The following is a 27770-nucleotide window of genomic DNA, read 5'->3' as shown; positions in this document are numbered from 1 at the left end:
TTAATCTGTTGAATGCCCCATGGCTTGTGACACCTCAACCCAGCTCAAATGCACTGGAAACTGTTGCTAGGATCCTTCTAGTCAGAGCCTAGAGAAAAGGCCTGGCTGCTGCATGTGCCTCTGTCACTGCTGACTCACATATTTCTAGGGAGAGAAGCATCAGCTCAAGCACTAAATTAAGAAGGAATATGGCAATTATCAGTCAGCCAGACTGGAAGCCCTATTGCTGTTTCCTTGGCTGTAAGCAAAACCCACAAGTCTTAAGAGGGTCCTAGACTTTACTGGGCACCGTCATCAGGAGTGATAAAGGCTGGGAGCACCCCCATCCACAATGGCAGCAGTTTCCAGGTATCACTGCAGCCCAGGAGGGACCACTTATGGTTTTGCTTTAAAAAAGGGGTTCAGAAGGCCACAGCAGGCAAGAGCACGTATGGAGATAGCACTACAGAAAGGGAGTTACCTACAGAAGGAGGGAGAGCAGCTGTATCACAAATGAGGAGAAGCTGGATGGGAGCAAGAGATGTCAACACTGAATTCCAGGAGGATGCAGCAGCTCAATATTTAAGGCTGTGCTAAGGTCAAAGAGAATGAGCCAAGAGAAAAGCTCATGGTTTGCAGAAGATGAGATCATTAGCTACTCCAGGCAGCTCCAGTGCTCTGCCTCTGCCACAGCCTGATCTAAAAACAGGCTGGGTCTATGCTGTATGTAAAAAATGAGAGGTGGAATTGCCCCCCTCCCTGCTTTCTTGAGAAGAGGGAGGGCTGCAAAGTGAGAATATGTTAGGGCAAAGGTGGGAATGTGCAGGGGGTGTAAGTAGTGACATCAAGCAAGGTGGCAGAAGAGTAATGGAGAAGAAGAAATTTGGAATTGCGACAGTGGGGCAGGGGAGCTGGGGGGATGCAGGGAAGGAGTAGGAAGTGGTGCAAAAGAAACGATAGATGAGGAATACCATGAAGGATGCGAGAAGGAATAAACAATATCCTGGTAGCAGTGAAAAGCAGCAGCAGACAGGGAGTGACACTATTAAGATTTAGACCAATCTTACATTGAAAAGAAGTGACGTGCTCTAGCTGCTCATAATACAGGTGTGTAAGCTGCAATCCTGCATGCATACACTTTTTCAGTGATAAGGAAATGAGTAGCAAATTAATTAGGAATTGGGAGCACTGTTCAGATTGGCTGGCAGTCCATAAAGAAAAGATGGTCAAGTGCCATGACTGAAAAGGAGCTTGGAGCTGAGAGAAGGCTTGGGCATTTGGCACTCAGACTGAGCTAGATAAAACATTGCAAGAGATTTGGCTGGCAAAGCAATCTACTTATCCTGAAACTGGCTTGTGTCACTGCAGCATCCCAGTGCAATACAATCTTGTAGCTGCAATTTCCCTTGACACTGAGCTAAGCAAACATTCCTCCACCTGTTTATCTTGCAGAAGAAGCTGATGTGAAGAGGATAAGGATGTTGGGCACTGTTAGTGCTGGGCTAAGTCTGAACTGATGGTCTGGCCTTTCTCTGATAGTGACTGGTATGGAAGGTGACAGCTGTCTGAAAGGTGTCTCTACCTTCTGGGGTATTAACTAGCATGAATCATAGCAGCTGTACTAATGCAAACAATTATTTTTATAAATTAAAGAAAAGGGGTGTTAAGGAGGGTTTTATTGGCCTGATCTGTGAAGGTCCGACTCAAAATGATAGGAGCAAACTGATCCTGGAAGGGACCAAAAAAAAAAAAAGAATGGGCATCAGAAAAGTTAATGCTGATGCCTGCTTCATCTGCTGTGACTCACATCTGCCCTCATGTGATACAGTACTTGCTCCATGCTCCAGCTCAGAGACCTGTTGCTTGTCTGCCTGTGACCCCCGTACACTTAGGCTCTTTGAAAAATCAGGCAGTAAACCTGATTGCCTTGATTATAAATGTCATCTAGCTCAGAGAAAAAGGAATGGTTGAGCTGGGGCTGGTCCAATACATAACTGCTGGTGATTAACCACAGCAGGGAGCACCTCACGAGAAGGTGTCCAGACCTTGCTGCAGGCAGGTGTGGATTAATCCCATGTGTATGGGTTAGAGATTGGTGCAAGTGCTGGGGCTTTGACTCTCCCTAGTGACGATAACTCTGGGTATGGTTTTATTTTCCGATGGATTGCTTGGTCCTGTATTGAATGATGTGGGGATCCTGGGCTTGCTACCTCCCTGTGGCATTGTGTTCTGCGATTTAATTAAGTATTGAAATGGGGAGGAAGTATTTCCCATCTGCCAGGTTAGGATTTGCCATATTCTAATGCTACTGCACAGTCTCTTGGCCCTGTGCTGGAAGCGCAGAACTTCCCCGGTTACCATCTTTGTCATTTCATACTTTTGTATCATTTTTCTTGTTCAGAGGAGCTTGAGACCAAAAGGGACGGCTGGAGTTGCCTTATCCAGCACCCTTGCAATCATGAGCCACTATGCTATTAAGTCCAGAACGAGCTGCCAAAAATGTACTCTCACACGTCAGAGGTTGTGAAATGTTTCTGCATGCTCTACAGCAGATGTAGGACCTATGCAATAGCAGTTCAAACCCCTCAAACAATAATATGCTGTGGTGACAGTTCTGGGAGGAATCAAGGGTATTGCTAGTGTAATTGGTGCTTGTAGTGGGGGAGAAGATTTCTTTGGTAAAAGAGACCAGAAACAGGCCCGAACATTGCTCTTTCCTTGCAGAGGACAATGTTTCCAGGCTGTCCATCGCTTCTGTCGCCTTTCTCTGAACCTTCTCAGGTTCTGCAAAATCTGTTGCAACCTGAAGTGACCAGTCCTGCCCAGTATCTGTGGCTTTCCTCCTCCCAGTCCTTTCGCAGCTGGATGCCTTTCCTGACGGTGGTGCGCTCAGCTGAGGAGTGCTGAGCTGGGTGCAGGGACCCCAGCCCCTTCGCACAGGTTGTTGCAGCTCAAAATCCCACAAGATGACTTGGTGCAGCTTTAATGCAGGCTTTCTAAGATAATAGCTTTGTTTTTATTGACATGGTGCCCCTTATCATGTTGGCCATCTACCTTACTTGGTTAAATCTCACTCCAGTACCCAAGAGTCCTCTCTGGTCTTGAGAGGCTGTTTTGACCGACCGAAAATAACCTGTATCCTCTGTAGATTCTGTGACCCCCACCAAGAGCTCCCTTCCCACATCACTTATATATTGCTCAAACCATCTGTACAGCACTCGCTTCCTTTACTCTGAACTAATGTCCTTCTGAATGACTCTTCTTGTGCTGTAAACACTTTCCTAAAATCTGGTGTCACTTGTGTATGTCTTCATTCACTGCCTCCTCCTAGGACATTGTACTTAATTACGGTGTGAACCCTGTTACTTAAGGGCTCAGATATTGTCACTTCTTAAATTAGTTCCTGCGTGTTACTGAAAATGTAGTCAGGAATAGATGCTCTTGCTTGTGGGTGCTTGAATTAGCTGTTCCAAGAAGCAATTGCTTAAATTGTCGAGGAGCTGTTGTGTTCTTTGTGCCAGCTTAGAGATGAATCTCCCCATCTTAATTTTGTTTAAATTGTGCCACTGTTACATTTATTTTTTAATAGTAACAGTTTTGAAAGTATTGCAACTCCTGGGGTTGTGAAATCATGCGGAGTTGATGGTAGGATCTTCTGCACTTAAGAGTTTTCCCCCTTAAGAGTTTTAAGGTTTCTGAGGTAACTCGACAGAGGTATTTAAAAGACTGCATTATTCCTTCAACCCTTTGGCTTAAACCCATTTTTCTATATAACTTGCAGCCAGGTATTATAATATCCCATTTGTTTTTTAGTGTTCCACCAAGTTTCTGTCATTCATAGTGTATTAGTCATCATCCGTTGCCAGGATTTCTAGTTCACCTTAAAATCAGCCCATTTTGAGATGTTTAAAGCTAGACTTGAAGTGGGGGGAGTAAAAGGGGTGGTGGTGGGGGGAAGAGCTAGTAGTAGAAATGCTAATGTCAAACCTTCCTCCCTTATTTAAGAGTCTAAGATGTGACTTGATCGGTCTTTCCTGCTCCTGTCTCATCTGAAACTCTGCATTACTGAGGGAATGTGGTTTCTGGGCTTGGATTTGTCAGCTAACTAGTTTACATTTTATTTATCTGCTGTGTTGGTAGCAAGCAACCTGGAGTCAGGCAGGTGAGAAAGCACCTTCAGCAATTCCCCTTACTGCACCCCGCTGCGTAAACCTGCTAGGTTTAAGGAGCTGAGGGCTATGGGGCTTTGCCCTCTGTCCCTGTTAGGATGGCATGCTGTGCCGGGAGCGGGGCTGCCAGCTCCAGGTGTGGAAAATGAGGGTGCATCTCCTGCCCCATCCCACTGCAGCCACTTGTGTCCTTCAGGCTGGTCCTTCCCTGAAGGAGGTGGAGGTGGGGCCAAGCCAAGGGAGGAAAACGGGGTTAGGCATCCTGGGGAATGGGGATAGCTTCCTCCTGGGGGGGCCATATGCTGTAGGCTGTGAGATTAAGCTGTTCCTTTGCTGTAGGCCTCTGCAGGGGTGAGGCTGATGGGGTCTCCCACAGAACAATCTGGTTAAACCGTTCTTCACAGGGCAGATAATCTCCATGTCAGCACTTGTGAGTTCAGGCCCACTGATGAAAGCTCCTCTGCAGCCAGCTGGGAGCTGGGTAAATAGGGCAGATACTGCCTAGCGTAATGGGTTTCAGTTCTCGGTACAAACCTCAAAGCCAAAAAGGAGCCCAGTGGAGAAAAAGAGACCAAATTTGGGTGTGTAAACCTGTCCATACATGCATAGTGTCTCAGGTGCACCCTGGGGACAGCATGCGAGTTCCTGTTGGTGCTTCGGCAGAACTTTGCCCTGGAACTGGTTTCAGCTGGAAATTGCTGATTCAGTGAAATCAGCATAAATTTATTGTCACACACCCCCTGCTGCCAAAATGATGTGCATGTTTTAATCAGCTCTGTGTGTTTCCTTTTGGCGTTGTATGATAACGTAAAAGTCAACATGATAATGGGCGATAGTCAAAACCCTTAGGTCAAAACAATGTATTTTAAACAAGTCGAAGAAAAATGTATTTTTGAATGTATTGTTTCAGGCCATTGCAAATTAAGAAGATGCAGGCTTATGGCACATGGCATGACATTTGACTTCCAACAGCCTATTAGGAATCCATGGCCTTAATGTCCAAATAAACACTCGATAATGTTCAGTTTGTTTATCTTTTAACAGAGTTTAGTTTTGATAACGGCTGCGGGGCTGACAGCTCTGAAGAACAAGCCTTAATGCATTTCTGCAACTTGCATCTTTAAAGCTTGACATGTCCTGGCAACTCTCCTCCGTTTCTGAAGCTCTTTTTCTTTCTTGAAAGAAAAAAAAAAAAGTTTCATAGGTGGACATGAACTACATCCATCAAAGCACAAGTTTAGCTGCGAGGTGGACAGTGGGGTCTGCAATGCTGCCCGTGTGATTTCGCACACGCTGCTGGCTCCAAGCCCACCCCCTCGTGCAGGCTCAGAGGGTTGATACCGTGCTCAGGTTGCCTGAGACAGCCCATCCAGACGGCACAAACCAGAAGAGGCAGCGTATGGCCGGGAGTGTAGAGCCTGGGCTGACACAAGAATTTGCTGTGGCCACGGGGGTTTGCAGGAGAGGTAAGGATGAAGCCTAGGAGGAAGAGTGGCATTCAGACCTCTGTTCAACCTACCTTTCCAAGACATTTGCTATGCTCTCAGTTGATTTTTTGATAGGAGTCTGCTTGCAAGCTCATGTTTTCAGAACGGGGATAACACTGCGCTAAAGAAGCCACAGGGAGGGCTTCCCGCTCATCCTCCTGCCACCCCTGCAAGAATGGAGAAGGCAGGAGTTGAGTCACCTGCTTAGGGCAAGCCTGAGCATGTCCATGTCCTTCTTGCTCTTTTGTTTGGCTCCTGTTTCACAGAGAACGTGTGAGCAAGCGAGGGCCTGTGCTGGGAACTAGGCAGGACACAGGGCTGCTGCCTTCCCTCTTCATCACAGCATGGAGGAAGGGGTGAGAAACAGGACCAAACACGTCAAGGATCCTCACTGGGCATAAACAAACAAATATCTCAACAGATCTTGGTGGCGTGAGCTTGTTCTCACAAAGCCGTAGGCGTACCACCCTGACTCCCGTATCCTCCCCGATGCCGGTGCAATGTGGGGCAGCTGGGGGGAAGCAGAGCATGATCTCCCTTCCAGGGCTGGAGCACTGCAGGGAAAGGTACTAGTAATGGAAATTGAAATGCAAATTCTTCTTCTGAGTGGAGAAAAGGCCCCCATAAATCAGGAGTGACAGGAACACAAAGACACCATCAGGATGCATTTGCACAATCAAGGGATGTTTCATATATCGGAGAGAACCAAGGCACAGCCTCCGCTCCTGAAATAAACCAAATCCATTTTTTTTTCTCATCAGTGAAGCAGTCTCTGAAATTCACTGTTTGAAGAGCAACAGAAAACAGAAAGGAGATTTGAGTTAAATTTTACACAGACGTGGCGTGTTTTCTAATCCTGACAGGAAAATATTTGTTTTAAAGGGTCAGTGAAAAACAAACAATTCCTTCCTGCCTACACATCCAGTGACATAATAGGGATCTGCATTTTTGTTTTTATCTAGATTTGGTCATCTTCAAATAAATGATACTGTTGCTGAGAACCTTCATAAATGACCCTTCATAATATAATTGTGTAGTCTAGAAACAGAGTAATTGCATGGCAAAGAAAGAGAGTAGAAATGCTTAAACAGAGGTTGTGTCCACACGACACCAGCAAAAGGAGTCTGCACAGCATAGAGAGCTTTTTCCTAGTCTTGAACCTATAACCACAACTAAACGCTTCACCAGCCTGTGCATAGGGCTGGGCAAGCTGGAGGTGCTACAATAGAAAGAGGTGGAAGTTTTAATCTGGCATCAGAAGTGGCAGAGCTGAGTGATTGAATTTGGTCTTCCAAACCTTGCCCTGGATTTTAGCTTCTCTTTTCATCATACTGTCACAAGCACCAAATCAATCCAGCTTTTTCTGTGGTAACTGATAAAACCCCTGTGTCTTGCTATCTTCCCTGTTAGAGTTGAGAAAGGTCTTTCAGGCTTACCAACTGACTTCCCTACTAGACAGTGTGTGCTGAGGGTTTCTCTACTTCCATTTAAACGTTACTAAGGAGCTCCATTCCCATGGGTGAGATATCTTTATTCCAGACCTGCTACGAGGTAGTTTTTTGTGCAGTTTTCAGTGTGTGTCTCAAAACGAGGCTGAGGATGTCCAACACTATCTCTGTGTTGCTGAAAACATGATTATGGATGTGCAAGTGGATATGCAAGTGCATAAATTGACCATGACAAATTTGAGCTCTGCTTTTGACTGCAGCTGCATGGTCTTGTCCTACATGTAGTGTTGGGTTGCACTGGCAAGACTGAAGCAGTTGTCATCTTCTGTCCTCCACTCTATCCCTCTGCTGGAGGTTCTCCCCCAGCAAGAAGGGCTGAGCGGGATCTGTGTCTGCCCCTGTGCTGCTGTGGTTTGCAGGACTGTGCACTGAGATACGTAAATTGGTGGAGAGCTCCACCGACTGATGGAGTTATGTGTACCTGGGCAGGAATAGCCCATATATGACCCTTTTTGAAAGCCGTTGGGTGGTAAGCACTGGAGTTGTCCCAGTTTATATTTCCTCGAACTGAGCCACCATCCTCTGCTATTCCAGCTGTAAAATGGGAATTAGGCAGACAGGCTTTATTGACGTGATTTGGAATGGATTAAAACTTACAATTGAGTTATGCAGGTTCTGTGTTAATAAAGCATTTCCATCACACCACCACATGCTCTAAGGCACATTAGAAAGCGGCTGCATTATGAAGGGTTTGGGGAATCCAGATTTGTTTTCCTGCAGCTGTTTTTCTCTCCCTGCCAGGGTCAGGTGCATAATTTGCCATCAGCCTCACCCTACTGGATCCAGAAAGAATCATCTCTGCTTCTAAAAGGTGACCCATGATAGCTTCTCCACTGCTAAACTTTTTTTTTTTTTTAATTGCACTTCACTGTTTTGAGCCATTTCACTACTGGAAGGGAAGCAGGAGCACTGATAGAAAGTGGGAGGATCCATCCTATGAAAGGGTGATTCTCTCCTTGGATTGCATACAAAACTGGCTGTGTTTCCCTGGGAATGCCATACTGCTCTCCTCTGCCTTGGTTGTTTTATCCCAGTCTCATGCTGTCTCACTAGCCTGCTGGTGGAACTGTTGGTGTTGACAGTGCTCTGGGATGAGGAATGAGAAACAAAAGACTGATGCAGAGTGGTCACAGTGACTAGGTGAATAGGGAATGAACTCTTCCCCCAAACAAGCAGTCAAATGTACATGCACATCCACACTGGTCCCTTTTTATGTGTTATGCAACAAAATAAATACAAATTATGTGTTATGTATATATTGGATGTATATGTGTATATCTAATGTATTACATTTATATATAAATTTATGTACTACCAAGATGAGAGGAGTTGGGGCCAAGATTGGTGGTCTGGGAAGGGGAGCTGGAAATAGTTGTCTAATTCCACCTCAAATTGTTGAGGTCTTCTCTGTGTTTGGACAAGTTCACTGTCTCTGGGCTGTGATTGCTCTATCTAGTACCTTGTCTGTGCAGCCTGTAGAGGATTGCTGACTTCAGTGTCTTTGTTTTGAACCTTGATGGGGTGGGAAGGTGCTAAAGAATCACAGCAATTCCTTCTGTAGAGCACAGAGTTTCAGTGCAACGAGGGTAGGGAATAATGATCTCTTATTGCTTGGTTTCTTTTAAATTAGGGTTAATGGGAAAAAGTTGGGGAATTCTCACACATGGGAAGAAAAAGCCTTCTTAAGAGAAACTTCTCAAGTTTCCAAATAGCTGCTTCTGGCTTAAAATACAGGATTTGGACCTTTTAAAAGTAACATGTGCATCAAATACATTATCAGAAAGCCTGGGTATGCTAGCTGAAGAAATAAAACACTATACAAACTATCAAAATGCCTGAACATACATACCTCCCAATGAAAGCCCTGTATCAGCTGATGATTTTCCTATATATGTGACCTATATCCTTGTATATGTTACACATGCTTAGGCATACTTCCTTTGGAAAGCTGTCATGCAGCAGCCTATAACAGGGCCAATGTAAGTCTATTATTTCTTTTTTATACACCTTCAAACAAAACCCTGTAAGGCAGCATCCAGGAAGCTGAAAGGAGGACTGTGAGAGAGAAGTGTGACTGCTAATGGGGGAGGAAAGGATCTGGCATGTGTGTGTGGGGAAGCTTCATGGAAATGGTCTTAAAACATGGAAAGATAGACAGGACTAGCAGAGAGGTTTGGACATGACAGCATAGCCCAGCATGATGATTGTCACTTGGAAATTCATGGCTCTGTGAGGCTGAAGAGTATGTTTGAAGAGTTGCTAGAACTAATTACACTGGAGATATGAAGCTGGGCTTAAACAAAAAAAAAAAAAATTATAATAGGGGTCACCGTGCGCAAAATATTGGTGCGAATTTGTGATTTTCCTCCGTATCCTCCTCCCCAGTCTTAGTGGCAGGTGGGTGGGAAGGGTGCAGAGCAAAGGAGAGGGGCGTGGGGGGGGGAAGCCTTATCAGCCCAGCGCAGCATGTAGGGGTTTGAGCACGTGGCCTGCCCCAGAGCCGGCACGCTGTGGCTGCTCTGGCCGCTGCCTGGCAAGGGTCCCTTGCCCCATGGGGGTCGCAAGACCTCAGCCACCTGGCTGTTGTCTGGTGATTTGTCATCCTCCCCAATGGCGGGCGGGTGTTGGGAGCAGAGCTGGCTTTGGGGACAGGCTGTTCTTTCCGGGAAAGTGAAGGGACATATCCTGTGCTCGTTTTTCAAGATTTACTGCGGGTCTTCAGAGGCTGGCTCCTCCAGGCATGCCAAGTCTGTCTTTACTATCCTGACCTAAGCTCTGGTTTTACTTTTCCTTCCGCTCGTTGTCATAAATAATGTGAAAGCTCTTTTAAATGCAGTGAAGCAAAGTGAGTGCTCAAAGCACACCTAAGAGGAGGCTGTGCTTTACGTGCCCTGGAGGTGCAGACACCACCTGCTTCAGCTCCTGCTGTAGGAATAGGTATGGCATCCTCTCTTCCAGAAATCTGGTGGTGCAGAGGAGTTTTCTCACCTTCTGAAGAGGTGCTATGGCAGGACCATCCCTTCTTTTCCTCTCTGATAAGTGGTGACTGCAGACAACCGAGGGAAAATGTTTTAGTCCTTTAACTGACTAAGGCCAAGGTAGATATCCTTCCTGCACAACACAATGTCCTGTGGGAATGGACATGTAAAGCAACACATGTCCTGGCAGCAAAATGGGTGGTTGCTGGAGGCATGGGTCACAGCAATGACTTCTCATCCCTCAGGCCTTTTTCTGCCCCCTGACTTTCCAGGAAAAATTTTCTTTTGCACATTTTTCTCATGTCCCTTGTCAAGTCCTGTCACCACTGATTTGCCACAGCTAAGCTGAGGTGGAACAGACCAAGGTCTGTTGCTGCTTGGAGAAGCATGTGTACGTGGTCAGCCGAGTATTAGATGTACAACTAGATGACAGGACCCTGATTCCCTCCAGTGCCCGTACTCACTTTTCTCCAGAGCTCCTGTCAGGCTCAGTAGCACTTTGCTGATGGTGATGATGAAGATGCACTTGGTACTGTCAGTTTACATCTGTGGTGCTTTCCCAGCCAGGTGGCAATCTGGGTTTGAGAGACGTCAGCTTGTGCAGGAGCACAGACAGCTCCTGGTTTGGTTTTGATAGTCACTATGTTGGCTGCATAAGCTGAGTGGATGTGCTGTGCAAATATGCTACAGGGAAAGGAAATTGTTGTCTGCCATGCAGACAGCTGGATATGTGATGACCATAAGACCTGTAAGAGAATTTGCCTACTGGATATAGGGGTGTTAAATCCCTCAAGGTATGTGAGTACCTCGAAGACAGCTGTGGAGGAGCCTGTGGTCATGGAACATCTTAGTATCAGTGATATAAGAATCTGTAGGAAAGAAGTCTTGAAATCTAAGGGTAGGTTATCAGCAAGAAAGCCTGTAGCTAAAGCTTCTACGATAGTCTTTTCTAATACGCTGCTGTCTCCATGTCTGATTGTATCTGGATGGGAAGAACCATTCTCAGATGAACAAAAAGATTGTGTAGAGAAGATGTGAGCTTTGTTAGGGAATATTTTTGGGAAGGAATACACTGTACATAAGTGGTAGGAGAATAAATTTGCAGCAAGTGACGAGTCTGCCTAACTGCGTGTATCCTGAGTGTAGTAGTGGCTGGTATGTTATCTCAGAGAACAGCGTATGAAGCTACTGCTCCTGATGGGCCCTTGGCATGACTGCACTTGGCATGAAGCAGCCCTCCTAATCCACAGAGAATGTATTTATCACATACAGCCGGTCACTGGTGCCCACCATTGCCAATGTCTCATCAATGTCTTGTCTTACTGAGCTGGGCACGTTATCAATAACTTGGTGTCTCTCTTTGGCTTGGTGATCTACTGATCCATGGCATTTCAGAGATGAAATGTCTGCATCATGATGCAGCCTTCCCTGTGACCCCACCTGAACCCTGTCCTCTGGGGCAGGGGGAGATGGCTGGTTTTGTACTCTACTCCCCAATATTTTGTACTAGTTGTGTCTCAGCTAAACAGTCATCTTTATTTCATCTTTACGGTAAAGTTACTTTATTGCTATAAGCAAAAGGGAAGCAGGCTGCTGGAAATGAGGTAGTTAAGCAGGCAGTATTTAAACAGTATATGTACTGTGGAGAGTGGGGAGGAATCTGAGGGTAGCTGACTAGTAGAGAAGGCAATGAAACCAGCATGGGACAATGAAAATGCAAGTGATCCTTTGGTGCTCAGTAATTAACGTGATGGAAGATGGATGGCTGTGAGACAGTGAAGAGTAATCCAATAAAGGAGCAGCTCCTGCAGAGCCACACAAAACTGAGGATCATTGGTAAAAGTTAAAACAAACAGATGCATAGGAAGGACTCTGAAAAGAGAAAGGGAAATACTTAGTATGGCTGGAAAGGATGGGGCAATGAGCTAGGCTGTAACTGGTCTATCCAAAATGAAATGAGATTAATGCACATCCATAGTTTCTGATGGGAAACTGTACAGGGAAAAATAAGTTAGGCTGTAAATAAGGGGAGGAGGCATATATTTCCAGAGGCTGTCAAAAACTCCAGAATAAATAGAGTGTGAAGTTGAATCTATATGAAAGCAAATAGGTCACAGGAATACGAATGTGGTAATGGCGATGTACTAGTAGTCCTAAATCTGAAGAGAGGTGATGAATACAGGCACAAAGACATCAAAGAGGTAACCAAACTATGCTGTACTGAGGATGGAGGCTTTAGCTAGCCTGTGCTATTAGCAACTTACAGTGTAGGGACCACTTTTTTTGGAGCTGGCCATTCTGCAGTCAAACATGTTGATAATTTGTGCTTATGTAGCATGCTTTTATCAAAGGAACCTGGAGTGCCCTTGGATGATAGCAAATTCTTTAGTAGATTGAAAAAAAAGATGCATGGGTATGAGACTGGACATAGTGTTACAATTCAGCCCATAGTTATGATAGCGTATCTTGAGATCCCAAAGATTTGAGATCCCAATGAAGGTAGCAGTGGAAGATGGAGGTAGAGAACGTAGGTCTTCTGGCTCCTGCCTGTCTCCGCACTGCACACCTGAACAGCCAGAGACCTCTCTGAGTGGGTGCAGGGAGCCCTACGTTTACGGTAATCTATATGCAGTACACTACTTGCCTCTATAAAGTGGAACTTGGACACTTTTTCCATTGTTCCCACGGAAGATTTATGGGAGGACCATTCTCCCTGTGGGCACTGTCCTCATCAAATGCAGTTGAGGTGGAGAACGATCTTAGGTCAAAGACACTGGAGAACAAACTAGGAGACTTGCTCTTTTCCCAGCTGTGACCTATGTCTCCTATCTGCCCTTGGGTAAGTCTGCTCATTTCTCTGTGCTCTGGCTTCTTATGTGCAAAGCAGAGATCGTAATGTGTCGTTAGCCTGTCCTGTTCGGTTAGATTGAAAACTCCTTGGAGCAGGCAGCATGTTTTACCGCATGTTTATGTAACATTTTGCATAATTTGAATTTGATCTCAGCTAGTGTCATCTAGGACACGTGGAGATACCTCATAAATAATACTAATAATACTTTAATATTGATAATGCTTAGCACATTCACAGCATTTAGCCCCCCTGAAAGAGCATTCAATACTGTCGGCATCGCAGTGATTGAGCATGAGTCATGTTGGCTCCCTTCCCTGTCATGGTGCAATCTGTCAGCTAGCCAGAAAGCTGAGGGGTTTAGTGAATATGTACTGGGTGTCAGGAACCTGAATTTTAACGCAGTCCCAGGCAGTGACTTATTGTGTGATATCTGGGTAATGTTTTTTCTAAAGTGGACTCGGATCTTTGGCCATCCGACTTGAGGCAGTGGGAACCAGACGCTTGGAGGCTTGGAGCTTCACAATTCTTGTTGGCTGTGTTAGAAATGACAAGTATTACACAATCCTGAAAACCAGGCTCTAAGAAGCTTGTGCACTGGAGAACCCAAATCAGGGGCCACTTTGGAAAAACCTGCTCCTCTCCTGCTTGCTTGCTTGCTTATCAGTAACAAAGGGGAAGTATTTATGTATCTTAAGAGGTAGTTGTGGAAATTGGTAAAAGTTTACATAGTGTTTTGAAGTAAGCACTGGATTGTTTAAATAATCTCATTTTCACTGAGTGCTCTTTGTTGCAGGATGTAAGAGGAGACAAGGAACAGAAAGAGAGCAGATGTACAAGGAGAATACTGGCACATCTGCTCATCCACTACAGGGTCCCTTCTCCTCAGACGAGAAGCTTAAATAATGAGCATCTCTTTCTCCCCTCACAGGTACCTCTGTCACACATACATGTCAGGAACTTCCTTTTCAGGAGGCCACCCATAGCCCGTTTGTGTCCTCAAAGAGGTTCCAGCAGCTGCTGTGAGCCTGCGTGCTGGCTGGAGCTCCTAGCCTCTGGTTATCTGCTGAGATGGATTGGCTCAGTCATTTGCAATCAGTCCTTCCTCCAGGCATGCGTCCTGCAGGCCAGTTCTTCCAGCATACCCTTTGGGAACCAGGGCAAAGGGGCCTGGGATGTATCCAGCTACAAGCCTTCAAAAAAAAAAAAAAAAAAAACCCAAACCAAACAGTGAGGGGAAAAACATGCATTCAAAGTAGGGGGTGGTGGTATCTTGAAACTCTGAAAATAATGAGTTTTGTTTAATTACAACCAATAATGAAACAAAAAACAGGAGCTCATACCCAGCTCTTTTTGGTATTGCTCTGTATTTTGCTTTGGCTGTATGCAGTTTCTTCTGAGTGACCTTACCAAGCACTCCCAACACTTCTGAAATAATCTTTATTTACTTTGCTGCAGAGCTTTGTCACTGCATGACTCTTTCTGTACTAAAGGACTCATCAGAAAAGCCTGCTAAGCTAAGCACCAAGCACATGATGTATCGTGCATAATGCTGTATCCACTGAAAGCATCGCCTGTCTGGGAGAAGGGAGAAAGGGAAAGTGGCTTTATCCGGTCTTTCTGCCTCTCTAATTCAGGACTGCTACTGGAGTCGGAGTACCCTCCAAGATCAGTTAGCCTTGGAAACTGAATGTCTGGAGGAACAAGGTACTCCCTTCCATGTCCTTCACCAAGTGATGTGCTGGGGTACAGGATACTGCCCTGGCACCTCCTGCACAGAAGGACGCATACTCCTTTTAAACTGTAAGAAGGTCCATAATCTGTCCTTTGTGCTTTCATTATCTCCACATTCCTGCAAGGATGGCCTTTTATCAAAGGTGCCCTGCACTCCTTTCAGAAGTATTTGAGTCGGGAGTCCCTGGGAGCTCAGCTTGGACTCGCGTGACCTTTGCCAGAGGTGGGTGGGAAGTTGCAAAGTGTGGAAGAAGCAATCTGTAACATCTCTGAAAACTAGGATGGACTAGAAAGACAGCACTGATGAACAGAGAGATCAGTGCAAGAAAAAGGAGCAAGAACAAGAAGACAGTGTGAGCTTTAGACCTTCAGTGCTGGTGAGGTTTCTTCTACCTGTTTTCTTGTCCAGGGAAAAATAGCTTCTTAATCACAGGCAGATGTTTTCACCATCCCTTTGTATTTGCTGTAAAGTAGTAGGGGAGAAAAACAACCCTCGAATGCAACACCCAGGATCCACATCTGTCTCTTCCCCCTATGTCTCTGCTGTAGTCCTGAGGAGGTGCCCCCCAGTCCTCCAAGCCTGGGCAGTGACAAGCAGCCGCATAGCAGCGTGTGTTTCAGGAGGTTCATTGGAATATCCTCTTTGTGGCCCAACAGGCTCTTTCCCAAGGCCCACTGAGCCTAAAACCCACAAGAGGACACAACCCACACCTATAAAGCACTCGAAAGTAAGATGAGAAGATATCACTTTACTGGGAAGGTGAAAGTTGCACTGGAAATGGAAGGAGTCAGCCATGCTTTAGACTCAGCTTGGCACTTTGCTGCCAACTTTCCCCCCCTTTTACCTGTTTGCATTTGTGAGCTACCAGAGAGCTCATCTGGTAGACTTGAGGGACAAAATGTGGTCTCACCAAAATCAATGGGAGGCAGGGCTCTGTATGCTGTAAAAAGTCCCACAAAATGTTGTGCATCCTTAAGGGCCTGTATGTCTTCCAAAACCTGGCCCTTTGTTCCTGAAGAAACATTTATTCCCCTCTTTATGCTGTTTTCATTCCAAACATTTAAGCATTTCTTTCCACTGGGCAAGGGGTGGGTGGGGAAGGAGAGCTCTCGAAATCAAACGAGAAAGAGGCCAAGGCAGAAGAAAAAAAACCAAAACAAACCAGAACAAACATTAGGAGCAAGGAGGGGGGAAGCAATACCTTCCATTTTTTTTAAAATTCTCTTACTTTCCCTGTCCTCCCAAATCCATCATCACTAGTTCTTTCCTTCTCCCTTTCTTGAAGCTGTGTTACACAGACACTGCTATTATAGTGCTGTATTTCTTTGGTGGGTATGTCTAGGGGACCCACCCAAGATAAGGACCCCATTCAAACCTATCATGATATGAAGGACAAAGGACTGCAGTACTGTCAAACATGGCAGGACTGTTACATCAGTTTGACAGGTACTGGGGAAGACTTATACACAACTTTGGATGATGTTTCTATGAGGCAGGGCAATGAAGCGCATAAGCAAAGAGGGAGGATTTGCAGAGATTTTGATTTTTCTTGCGAAGCACTACATGTTTTTACACTTTGGAAGGAAATTTCCACCAATGACCACATCCAGATTAAATCAGATAACAAGCCAATAAAAATACCCCACCATGGATCAGGCTCTGGTTTGAGAATGGTGATTCCACCAGCGTCTCTGACTGGTCTTCTCACTTCCTGGGGCCATGCAGGATGGGGGCCCTGTATCAGAGCATTCAACTGCCCCATTCAAATTCAGATTTTGTCACTCTCGAGCACGTCTCTAATTCACATCACTCCTGGACTACAAATACCTTCCTGCCTTGGTCTGCCAATCAGGTCTTCTCTGGAGCAGAGGTCCAACTGAGTGCAAAAACAAAGACTAGCTCTTCTAAGATCCCTACTTTGCCACCGATGTCAGTAGGGAATTGCCTCCACAAAATGAAATATCAGTAAGCAGTAAGAGCTCCGCAGTTTGGATTCCAGTTTTGTGGTCCAGGGGTTTTGCTCTGGTGGTCCTTCCCTGGTGTCTATTACCTGTACAGATCCATCTACAGCAGGAAGCAGCTGCTGACCCTGCCACGTTGACTAGGAGATTTTGGAGCAAAATTCTTTCAACTGTCATATAGCATAATAATCTTCCAAGCTGCAGTCCTATCACCTCATGCTGTGACCTTGTTAAAGCTCCTAATGTGAAGCCAGGTCTGGTTTTGGATGGTGATCTCCAAGGCAGAGCCAGAATGCTGCAGGAGGCACCATTTGGGAGTTAGCAGGAGGTGCAATTCCTCAAGTCAGTCCCGAACGGAACCCACAGCATGGTGGAATGTTGCTTTGCGGGCAAGACAGACATGCAGCCGCAGTCCCAGCCATCTGAGGAAATTAAAAAGCTCTTTCTCCAGGAACAGTCATTACCTCTAATACCCTGCTCAAGTTTAAAATTGGATAATTACTTTCTTCTGACCTAAAAAAAGATTCTTGGGTGTTTTTTTCCCTAGATACTATATTTTTTTAATGCTTCCTATAGTCAACAGCTTCATAGGAACGTTACATGCTGTTTGACAGATGCTCTGTTGCACCCTGAAAGCTAGATGCAATTTGGAGATGTGTCATTATCGGTAGAGAAGCTTTGGGGCCCAGCTGCTACAGGCAGCAGATAATCATTAATAGTAGGGCTGTGTAGCAGTATTGATGAAGATGCATGGTATTAGTGAGATATTTGAATAATTAGCTGTGGGATCTGCACACCTTTTCTAAAGCAACCTGGTGTTTTCTTCAGAAGACCAATGTATATCCATCCAGGTGGTGTGGCAGCCAGCCAGAATTCTTGGCATAATTTGCACTGGCTTTAGGACCAGCGGGCTCTCATATGGTCAGTGTGGTGAAGAGCATCGCAAAGAAGCCTTTCTTTTTCTCTGCAGCCTCCCGTTTCATTAAGAGCCCTTTGGCCTGTTATGGCCCTACACTAAGTCAGAGTGCTCTCGTTGACTTCCTATTTCTGGAATATCTGAAGACTTCTCTCATTGCATTAATACCTCTGCCTATTTGCTCTTCAGATTCCTTCTTAGCCTGTTAATCTCCATTGTACATTTTTCCTGCCAGATGCTAAATTTCTTTCTATCAGTTTTGGTTTTGCTGGACTCGAGGGTTTAATGGATTAAATTAGCAGGTCTGAATAAATCATTATGGTAAGAGTTTTAAGAAATGAGAGATTTGCTTTGTTTTGTTTCAGTAATGAAAAAAACCCACCAACTTTCCAAAAGCCATCTTCAGTACTCGCCTAACTCCCCAGGGGAATAGGGTGTGGTATACGAGATACAACTAATAGTTCTTATTGGTCTCTAAGCTAAATCTGAATTTGAGCTGTGCAGCCAAAAGCATGTGTGGCCTTGTACAGGACCTGCTTTCTGAGCAGTCCTGAGAAGTTAGACTGATCAGAGAGGCTGACATATGCTGCTTTGTTTTGTTTATCTGATTTAATATGGATATGACTTAGTTTTTTTCTTTTTTAATTAATCTGTCTTGATGTAAAGTCACTTCCAAAGGGCAGAAACAGTGAAATATTGCCAAGCACTTAAAATCTCTCTACTGCCTCCCTCTTCTGTAGTTTCTTGTCCTGCGTCCCAGTAACACCATTGCAAGCCATGTGAGTCTTCCCTAGTGCCTCTCAAATCAACGTAACAGTCCTGCCATGTTTGGCAGGACTGCAGTCCTTTCTGTGGCACCAATATTGTGAAAGTCTTGAAGACCTTAGTGATGCATATGTCAGCTGTCTAAAGTTCAGGTGCTCCTCTTTTACGAGAAGAGGGTATAAATGATGACGTGATGAAAGCAAACATGCACAAGAGATTACATGACATGGAAGACCTAGAGCATGCTGACCTTGAGGGCTTGCAAAAAGACTTTATGGCTTGGTCACCATGAAATCCCAGGATTGCAATGCTGGGTATTGGTATTTAATTTCCAATTGACTTAGATCTCAAAAAGTTCTAAGGTCAAAAAATCACAACCTTTTTTTCTGTAATGCTGAAACATTTCTTTGCACTAAAAAAGACAAAGAAGAAATGTTTCAGCCTTTCCAAAATAGGACTTTTAAAGATTTTTGTTCTGAGAAATATTTTGATTGTCTTGATCTATTTGAACAGAAACACATTTTGAGATGTATTTTCCTTTGAACATCAGATGTTACATTCAACTTTTTCTGGGGGGTTATTTTAGCAGAATGAGGCTGAAGAGAAAGAACCCTCTTGCTTCTGTTGGCTTGTTTTGCAGAAGACAACTGTGAAACTCCTGTGCATCAGCACAGAAGGAAAAAAAAGTAGTGAGTGGTGATAAGAAAAAAGTGAGAGGGGGAAAAAATGAAACTCACCTGTGAGGGTATCTGTAAAAGCCAACAGCAATGAGGGAGAGAAAATAAGCACTGCTTTCCCTGGAGCTACTTGTTTCTCTGACCTTTACAACACAAATCACTCCTTACATTATAAATGAAATATTAGCTGTCTTACTGCAGTTACAGCATCCTACCAGCTTCTTGCAGAAGGGTCACAAAGCAGGAGAGGAAAGTAGGGAAGGAATACAGCACTATCCTTAGTTTATTTCAAAAGGAGGGAAAGAAAATGCAATCACTGCAAACTGGAATCACAGGGTGCGGCCATTTAGCTGGTGGGATGAGAGGGAGGTGGAGAGGAGCCCTAAAGGGGAAGCAGAGAGGAGTGATCATGCAAAAGTGATGTCTCACCTGCGGGCTGCCCACAGCTGTGCCTGCCTGGCACTGGCTCAGTGGGAGGCCATGAGGAGTTGTGTGCACGGGTGGCTGGAGTTTGGGATGCGTTGCATGGGGCTCGGTGTTTCCAGTTGTCCCTGAACTGCTCTACCACAGTGGGCTCTTCTGTTTTGGGGCAGGAACAGATGCCACCATGACCAGCCACGCCACAGAGCTGGCTTTTTCCCCTTGCTGTAAGTGCTTGGTAGCCAAGGCGTTTCTACTGCAGGTTAAACAGGCCTGAGCTGTTCAAGACCTGAATCGGCACAAGGCATACCCTAGGAGTGGTTTGGAGATAGCAACAGGAAAGACTGAGGGCTTGTTGTGCTTGTAAATCTTCTACATTTTCTGTGCTGTCAGGAGCACCAGCTGCTGGGGAGCTCTTTGGGCCTGGTGTACTCTTACTCTTCAGCTGATACTAAAGGAGGAAGAGGAGAGGGGACCCCAAAGTTTTGCTCTGTTGTATTTTTGTCAGTGATAAAAAGCAGAGATTGAGGCTGATCCCAGGAACATTAAGTGGTACCCAGTTTTCCATGTGTAAGCTATTTACAGCTCTAATACAGCCCCAGTACAATACCTTGCTTCTGCTATTTGTCATTCAGGAATTAAGCCCAAAAGCTTTGCCTGTATCCCACCACCCATTTCTAACATGATCTTGCATTATGCTTAGTCATGTTATCAAGCACTACCACAGCAGATCCAGCTCCCAGAAACACCTGCACATGTCCTTACCTGTCCTGTAACTTGTGGCTTTCAGCACTGACTCCATCCCGGATGGTCTGCGGTGGATGATGGTCCTCTACTGGTGTGTGCTGGTGATGCATGTCCCCCTTGAGTCTCTCCCCACCCCAGACTTTCCCTGTCCATTGGAAGACATTGTGGAGTATCAATGGATATGTGGCAGCTGGCTTCAGGCAGCAGCTGCATGGACCCTGGTGGGGGTGTGGAAGGACGAGGAGGGGACCCATCAGCAAAGCAAAGTGTTGCTGCCACAGGCAGGCACCATATATAGAACCAGTACAAGGAAACGCATTTTAGGCAAAAAATAATAAACCTAGATATGGGTCTTGATGCCACAAGACAATGCTGACACCAAGAGCTTAACAGGACTCTTATAAAGAGAAGACAGTTATGTGGATAATGATAATAACCCATGGTTAAGGGAGTCAGGAAACCTTTTTCCCTTGCTGTGTTTTTCTTTTTGAAATGAGAGGCGTGACCCTTTTATCCCTGAGGGCTTGAATCAACTGTGAACTGTCACTGTTAGGGAAAAACCTCCCTTTAAGGGCAAGTTATTACATAGCGGATTGCTGCAGATTTTCTGGTACCTTCTTCTGAAGCATCTTGTGGTGGCCAAGGGAGAGGAGCTGACCATGGGCAGAAATGCCTGGGTTTCCTTTTAGTTTCCAAAACCCGTTGGAGGCCCCAGGCCTCGCTGGGAAAGGTGTCAGGAGTGAGGCCGTGGGAAGGGAGACCAGTGGTGAGGAAGGGCCAGGGCAGAGGGGTACAGCACGTGTACAAGTTCACTTGTAATTAGGAGATTTGAACTTCAAAAGAAGTTAATTAGTAATGAAACTTCTGACTGAATGATGCAGATTGTGAAGACCGGCTTTGTCGGCAGCTGAAATTAATTACAGGCTCAGGCACAGGGAAAAGGAGGGGGTGAAGAATGCGGGGAAGGGGAGGCATCATCGAAAGAAAGATGATAAACCTGGCTGCAGGCTGTTGCCATGGTGACGGGAGGCAGTCACTGTGGTTGACAGTGGTGACACATTGAAGGCAGCAGGTACTTCTAATTACCCCCTCCACCGACCCAAGCAGGCAGCAACCCCTCCTGACTCGGGGCAGGAGATGCTTTGGTTTTCTCCTAGTACTTTCTTCTTCTCCGCTGCAGGTTGGATGAGCCTTTTCAGGGTCCCTGCCTGCTCTGAAAGGAAAACCGTGGGGCAGCAGGAGGAAAGCTTTTCCTAATGTCACTTTAATAGCCTGGGAGCAGCCAGCGATTCAGCAGCATCCTCAGGAAACCTGGACAGTGCTGGCAAACTTTCAGAGAGCTGGTATCCGAAAAGCAGGGGAGGAGAAATTGAGTGCAGCCAGCCACAGCTTTTTGAGCAAGAAGATCAAGCCTCACGCATCTGGCCAAAATTGCAACATTTTTGGGAGTGCTCACTGCGGCTGGCCAGGTCTTGTGCTTTGGGGTCTTGCCAGCTGCCCGCAGGCACCCTTGCCATGATCTGTGTGGCCTGGGGGGTGACCACTGCAAGGGGAGCGAGAGGAGCAAAGGGAGCATGGGAGCGTCCCAGCCACCCACGTGTTGCTGCTGCCGAAGCATGTGCACAAAAGTGTAGATCTGTATGAAATAAACCCCTGACTTCGAGCCCCTTTGCCTGAATTCTCTGAGTTTGGCTGCAGTCAGAGAGTAATCCCTGCCTCCTGAGTCTCTCATGTCATGTTTTCTGGTTGTTTGCTGAAGAAAAAACCCTGGCTTATAAAACAACTGCTTTTCATTTTTTATGTATTAATTTCATCCAATTGAAGTGAAATTTCAGAATAGCTGGGGGCTATTCTGAGCACTGGCTCTGTCCATGCTCCTGGCTGCCTTATGTCCAGGGAGAGGGACTTTTGCAGTGGCTCAGCCCACATAAACTTTTTTGACAGCTCGAAGAGTGTCATTCGGCACTGATCCCTCTGTCAGGGCTTCACTGGCACTGCCTTTCGAATAGCTGTCAAAGCACCCGTTGCAAAATGAGCGAGCTAGGACTGCTTAGCCTGGAGAAGAGAAAGCTCAGGGGGATTTTATCCACGTGTATAAATGCCTGATGGGAGGAATAAAGGAGACAGCCCAACTCTGCACAGTGGTGCCCAGTGACAGGGCAAGAGGCAAGGGGCACAGGTTGAAACATGGGATATTCCATTTAAACGTAAGAAAACACTTTTTCACTGTGTAGATAGTCAAACACTGGAGCAGGTTGCTTAGAAAGATTCTGATGCCTCCATCCTTGGAGGTATTCAAAACCCAACTGGATGTGACCCTGAGCAATCTGCTGTAGTTGGACGCTACTTTGAGCAGGGCGTTTGGACAAGATGACCTCCAGAGGTCTTTCCCACCTCAACCGTTCTGTAGTTCTGTAATTCAGTGAAAGATGACACTGAACAGATTTTGTAAAGTTCAGAAGAGAATTGCAGTCTTACCTGAAAAGCCTGCAGGAGCTAATGGAAACCTTTCCAATTGCCTTCCTGGGCTTTGGATCAGGTCATTAAAGAAACGTGTAAGAGAGAGAAAAGTGGAAAGTTGAAGCTGTGTTGTGTAGACCTCTGAGGGCAAACATTTTATTCATGCCTTTTTGGTGTATTTCTCTCAGGAAAGGCCTCTGGTTTTGAAACCTACATCAAGGGTGGGCTCCATGCACATTACTTTGTGCAGCACTTGGGATTAACTTAGTGAGGAATAGTGATAACACATTCTTGAAATCACCTTGTAGCATGATTGGCACAGTAGAGCTGGTGCCCTGCTCTTGTCTGATTTTGCAACAGAAGGTAGCTCACTGAAAACCAGGTGGGGGAGGAGAAAAAGAATTAATAATCTTCTACATCACAGTGTGCAGGTTAGTCATGGATCACTGTCAGAGAATGAGCATGGAATAGTTGCTCAGAACAAACCATAGATGTTGAGTGTCTTTCAGAATTGTCCAGAGATACATGCTACCGTTTTGGATTCAGTTCTGCAAGGACTGAAAATGGGTGCACTCAATGGGTTGTATTTTAAATGGATAATTTCTTGACTCTGTTAGTTGAGATTTAAAAAAAAAAAATTTCTCTAAAAAAAGGAAACTGAGCAGTTATATTTGTGAGGTGTGTTAAAATACCCAAGAAGGATTCTTCTGCCAGAGGTCGGAGGTCCATTCTCAGATCTACATCACTGCTTTGCAATGTGAGTGCTGGAAAGATATCACAGAAACATGCCCACTTTTAGGTCTAAAATACTGTAAATGAGTGCTTGGATAAGTGTGTATCAGATCTTAAGACTCCTTCATGAAGAGAGGGATGGTGAAGAGGAGGCAGGTAGAGAGTGTGAAGAGCACAAATACACCATTTTTACCCTTTTTTGTAAGATATAAATGAAGTGGCACTTGATAAAATTAAAAGGCAACAAATGAAAAATAAATAGGAGGAAACAATTTTTAATGTAAAGTATAATTAGCCAATGTAGCTCATGGCTGCCAACTATTATCGAAGTGGATATTTTAGTAAGATTATCAACAAAGGATTCAAATGAATAAGCAAAGCATCTGCAGGGACACTAGTGTAGCTGAGAAAACAATTATAAGGGCTATCAATCCTCATGCTTTAGGGCATAAACAGATCACCAGCTGGGGTCAGAAATGCAATTTCCCCCCATGGTTATTGAATAACTTAATTAGGCACATTGTGGAGTTTTATCCAGCATGGGTCACTGCTGGAAGCAGAATAACAGATTAGATGGACCATTGACCTGTTCCAGTATGGCAACTCTTTATCTCCAAGTTCCCCTCAGAAGGGAAGATGGAGAATTCTAGCCTTGTGTTGTACCCCCTTCCCAGAAGGGCAGTGATCACTAGGCTCATGTAGAGATTTGGATGTCTATTTTGATTTAGGTCCCTAGATCATCGAGATCTCTGCTGCATTTGAGTATAGGCCACCATGGAAAGTCTCTTGCATGTATTTGGAAGATTCAGTAAACCAACAGGAGAGGAATCAGCATGTGTTTAAGTGTGGTAATGATTTGACTTGTATAAATACCTCAGGCCTTTGTGCTACTTCCACTTTCCCCTTTTCCAAAGGGTTTTGGCTTAATCAAGGAGTGGAGTAGTGAGGAACTGAGGGCAAAAAACATAAGAATGTAATAAATCAGACTACCAGCAGTTGTTATTTCCCTTAATCTTCCTATTTTGTCACCCCAAGCCTAGAGCAAGCTTATCTCAGCCATGATGCTTTTACAGGAGTTTTCCTTGATTCTTTTCCACCTGGTTTGAGTGTGTCAGCATGATGGTGATTTTGTTAAACTGCGTTACCCTGGGGATGTACCAGCCATGTGAGGATATGGATTGCCTTTCTGATAGGTGTAAAATTTTGCAGGTAAGCAAACTTCTTTCCTGTTGTGATGGACAAACTGTCACATATGTTTTCCTTCAGTGTGTGGGCAACACCTTCCCAGACAAGTCGACAAGAATGTCCCTGGCAGTAAGCTATCCTGTTGTAAAAAAGCAAGAGCTTAGTTTGAGGAGGGTAATGGGGCAACAGAGAGAGATAATGAATGAAGTCTACTTGTGACCATGCAAGTCTCCTGACACAGACAGCTACAAGATACGTATTTCAGAGGTAAGCCAGGGAGAAATAACTAAGTCAGAAGAGAATAGCAGCCCTCAATGCTTTTGCTACTCTGAGGAGCAAGGGTGCTACCGAATCCTCAGATAATGTGGCATTCAGGATGTCCAAAGGGAGAAAAAACAGAAGGCATGCCAAGAAGGGCCACAGGTACATCCAGCCTATGAATGTACTAGCTGTGCTTGCTGCTTCCCCAAAGAGAAGGTGACAGCAAAAGTTGTCATTTGTAGTGTTGGTGAGGCTGCAGTGTTCAGATATCTGAAGCCTCCATCTGTGATTGGTATGTGCTGCCCAAGCTGTGCATGAAGCTGCAGTATGTCTTCAGCTGAGACATTTGCAGTGGGGTGATGAGGAACCCACCTGGGAGACCTTGGAATATGTTTCCCTGGACAGGTTTGGACCTGCTGGTGCTGAGCCAACACCTCTTTTCAAGTCCATGTAAGGAGTCTGTGAGTCTACATCACTTATTTCACCAATGGGGGAAAAAAAACCAATAAAAGCCCCTTCTTGCTTACTTCATCAGGAGGGAGCTGTGATGCTAGCTCTTCCAGCCCTGCCTCTAACTCATTTTCAGAAGTATGAAATTTGTATTTATCTCACATTCTGCATCTTGAAGTCTGAGGCTGAGAATGCTTATCAAATATGCTCTTCGGTTTCTGTTTGGCAGGTATTTGATGATTTCATCTTCATCTTCTTTGCCATGGAAATGGTCTTAAAGATGGTGGCTCTGGGGATTTTTGGCAAGAAGTGTTACCTTGGAGATACCTGGAACCGCCTGGATTTCTTCATTGTCATGGCTGGGTAGGTTGACAGTTTCTGGTTTTATTTGTTCTGTTTGTTAGAGTCTTGCATGGAACAGGGAAACACTCCCTGTCTGGAAAGTACATGAAGAACAGTGGCAACTACAAATGTTTTTTCTTAAATGTACCGATCAGGGTTAAGATCCTCTTGTACTGGTGGGAGGTGAAAGTAAATCCTCACAAAGCTAATGATACTACTCTTGATTTTTCATGATGTAACTGAAGGGAAAGTTTCAATTCTGGTGCTACTCCAGTACATCTGCAGAGCTGGAATCAGATGCACTGGGGTTAGCAGTCTATGGAAGAAATAGTAGATGAGGTAGCTTAGCTCCCCGGCAGATGTGCAGCCATCTATCTTGTACAACTTCAGTAGATGGTGTTAATTTGTACCAGCTGAAGAGCTAGCCCAGAAACCTTTTTTTTTTTTTAAATGTCTGAGTGGAAGAGGTGTAACCTTTACCAGCACCAAGCTAGCTTCTCTGTTCCCAGCAGCAGTGTTTCAAAGGTAGGAATGTCATTTTTGTTACTCTGGGCTTTTTGTCTTCATATTGCACTGGCCTTACCCATGATACTATTGGGACAAGTTGACGTTTGAGTGTCTTTTATGACAAAGCTGCTATGGTGAAGTTCTGATTTCCTCTCTGCATGTATGAAGTGGAAAGCCTACCAGGATTTGCCTATTGAATCACAGCAAAATGTCTATCTCTGACACCAATGGGCATGTGCTTTTTTTGAATTTGTCCATTTTCAATTAGATTGCCTTGTGGTATAGTAAAAAAAAAAAAAAAGTCAGAAAAAATGTGTAATATTGCTGTTCTCACAGCAAACCAGTGAACGTTTTTTCAGAGAGAAAATTCCTTCTCCACTTCCCTCTCCCTCCTCCCAGCAAGAAATTACCCGCATTTGCTGTCACCTGGAGGCACGTATATTACTGACTGAGCCAGCAGTGAGTTCGAGCTCACTTTGCAGAGTTTTCCCCTGTGGTGCAGAGCAGCACTGTCTTTGTATTTGCTTTTGACACAGTTCCTCTACAGCGAGACTTGAGAGTCATTCCCTCTGGAGGGGCGTGTAATTGTTTGCTTTTGGGGGGAGCAGAGGTTTTCAAACTCAGTGCAGTTGTAAAAGTCTGAAGGCTGATTCTCAGCCAGATTGTCCATGAAAGGAGGACAGGCAGGTGAAAGCTGTAGCTTTTTTTCTGAATTAACGCAACATGCGTGAGATGGGAAGACCTTTCTAGTGGCTGAGCCTGCTGTAATGAGCAACTGATTTAAAATGGCCCAGCATGGGGACTGCGAGTCCATCAGGAAAGGCTAAGTTAAAGCACCTGGCGCATGGTGGTGAGAAAAGCCAGGTCATTGCATGTTCTAGCCTGAGCTCTTGGTGGCAAAACTGCTGGTGGCTGGATGCAGGGAAAGCAAGACCCGACCACAGCAGCCTTTGAGGAGGGAAGGGGAGAACAGGTGTGTTTGAAAGGGGGACCTTGGAGCCCATGGTGCTCCTCCGTGTGGGTGGTGTGCTGTGGTATGCTGGGAGGAAGGCTCTGCTGCAGGTGGGCACAGGATCACCGGCGTACGGGGTAAAAGGCTTGGGAACTGGGGTCTCACTCTGCCTGGTGTCCCCGCAAGCGTGGTATGTGAGTGGTGCTATCTGGAGAGATTAAATCAATGGTGCAATGCTAAATGAAAGAGAGTGAGTGCAAGTGCTTACTCCGTGCAGGAAACAAGTGAAATCCATGCTACCTAGATGAGAAGGGAGTAAACTCCATTTATGTGCTTCCCTCTGTCACCATTGCTGGCAGAAATTTGAGGAGAGTGAGTCTTTTGTGCATCCGATAGCAGTACTAGGAAAAAAGCTCATATCTGAACTCTTTTCAATGCCAAGGAGACTGAGAATCAACTCTGTAGATATAAAATAATCAGCATGGAGGATTTTCCATTTCATGTCCAAAACTGAAAGAAATTTATTTCCTGATTTCTATACGATTGTCCTCATGAGGTGTCAGGCTGAAATGATAGTAATCTCAGAATATTTGATCTCAAAAGACTTCTGCTAAAGAAAGATTTTTCCATTTAGTTACATAGAACTAATGACTATATAATGTATTTCAAGTTATAAAAGCTTGTGGTTATT

At 45.1% G+C, this 27770-nt stretch overlaps 2 protein-coding genes across 2 annotated transcripts in view; both read left to right on the top strand.

Moving 5' to 3' along the window:
* The window catches only part of CACNA1I (calcium channel, voltage-dependent, T type, alpha 1I subunit), a gene marked incomplete at its 3' end in the record, with an annotated part of 154634 nt that overhangs the window by 41499 nt on the left and 85365 nt on the right, over window positions 1–27770 (top strand). The window contains exons 2-3 of the mRNA XM_010284255.1: window positions 24480–24591; window positions 25508–25641. Coding sequence (XP_010282557.1) covers window positions 24480–24591; window positions 25508–25641 — 246 coding nt within the window. The remainder of the gene's footprint in view (window positions 1–24479; window positions 24592–25507; window positions 25642–27770) is intronic.
* RPS26 (ribosomal protein S26) lies at window positions 24944–25169 on the top strand. Its single transcript, XM_010284143.1, is given in 3 exon segments — window positions 24944–25004; window positions 25007–25087; window positions 25090–25169. Coding segments are annotated over 3 exon segments (222 nt in total).

This window comes from Phaethon lepturus, unplaced genomic scaffold (genome assembly GCF_000687285.1).
Source record: "Phaethon lepturus isolate BGI_N335 unplaced genomic scaffold, ASM68728v1 scaffold7750, whole genome shotgun sequence".
Taxonomy (NCBI): domain Eukaryota; kingdom Metazoa; phylum Chordata; class Aves; order Phaethontiformes; family Phaethontidae; genus Phaethon; species Phaethon lepturus.
This window is presented reverse-complemented; position numbering and strand designations above follow the sequence as displayed.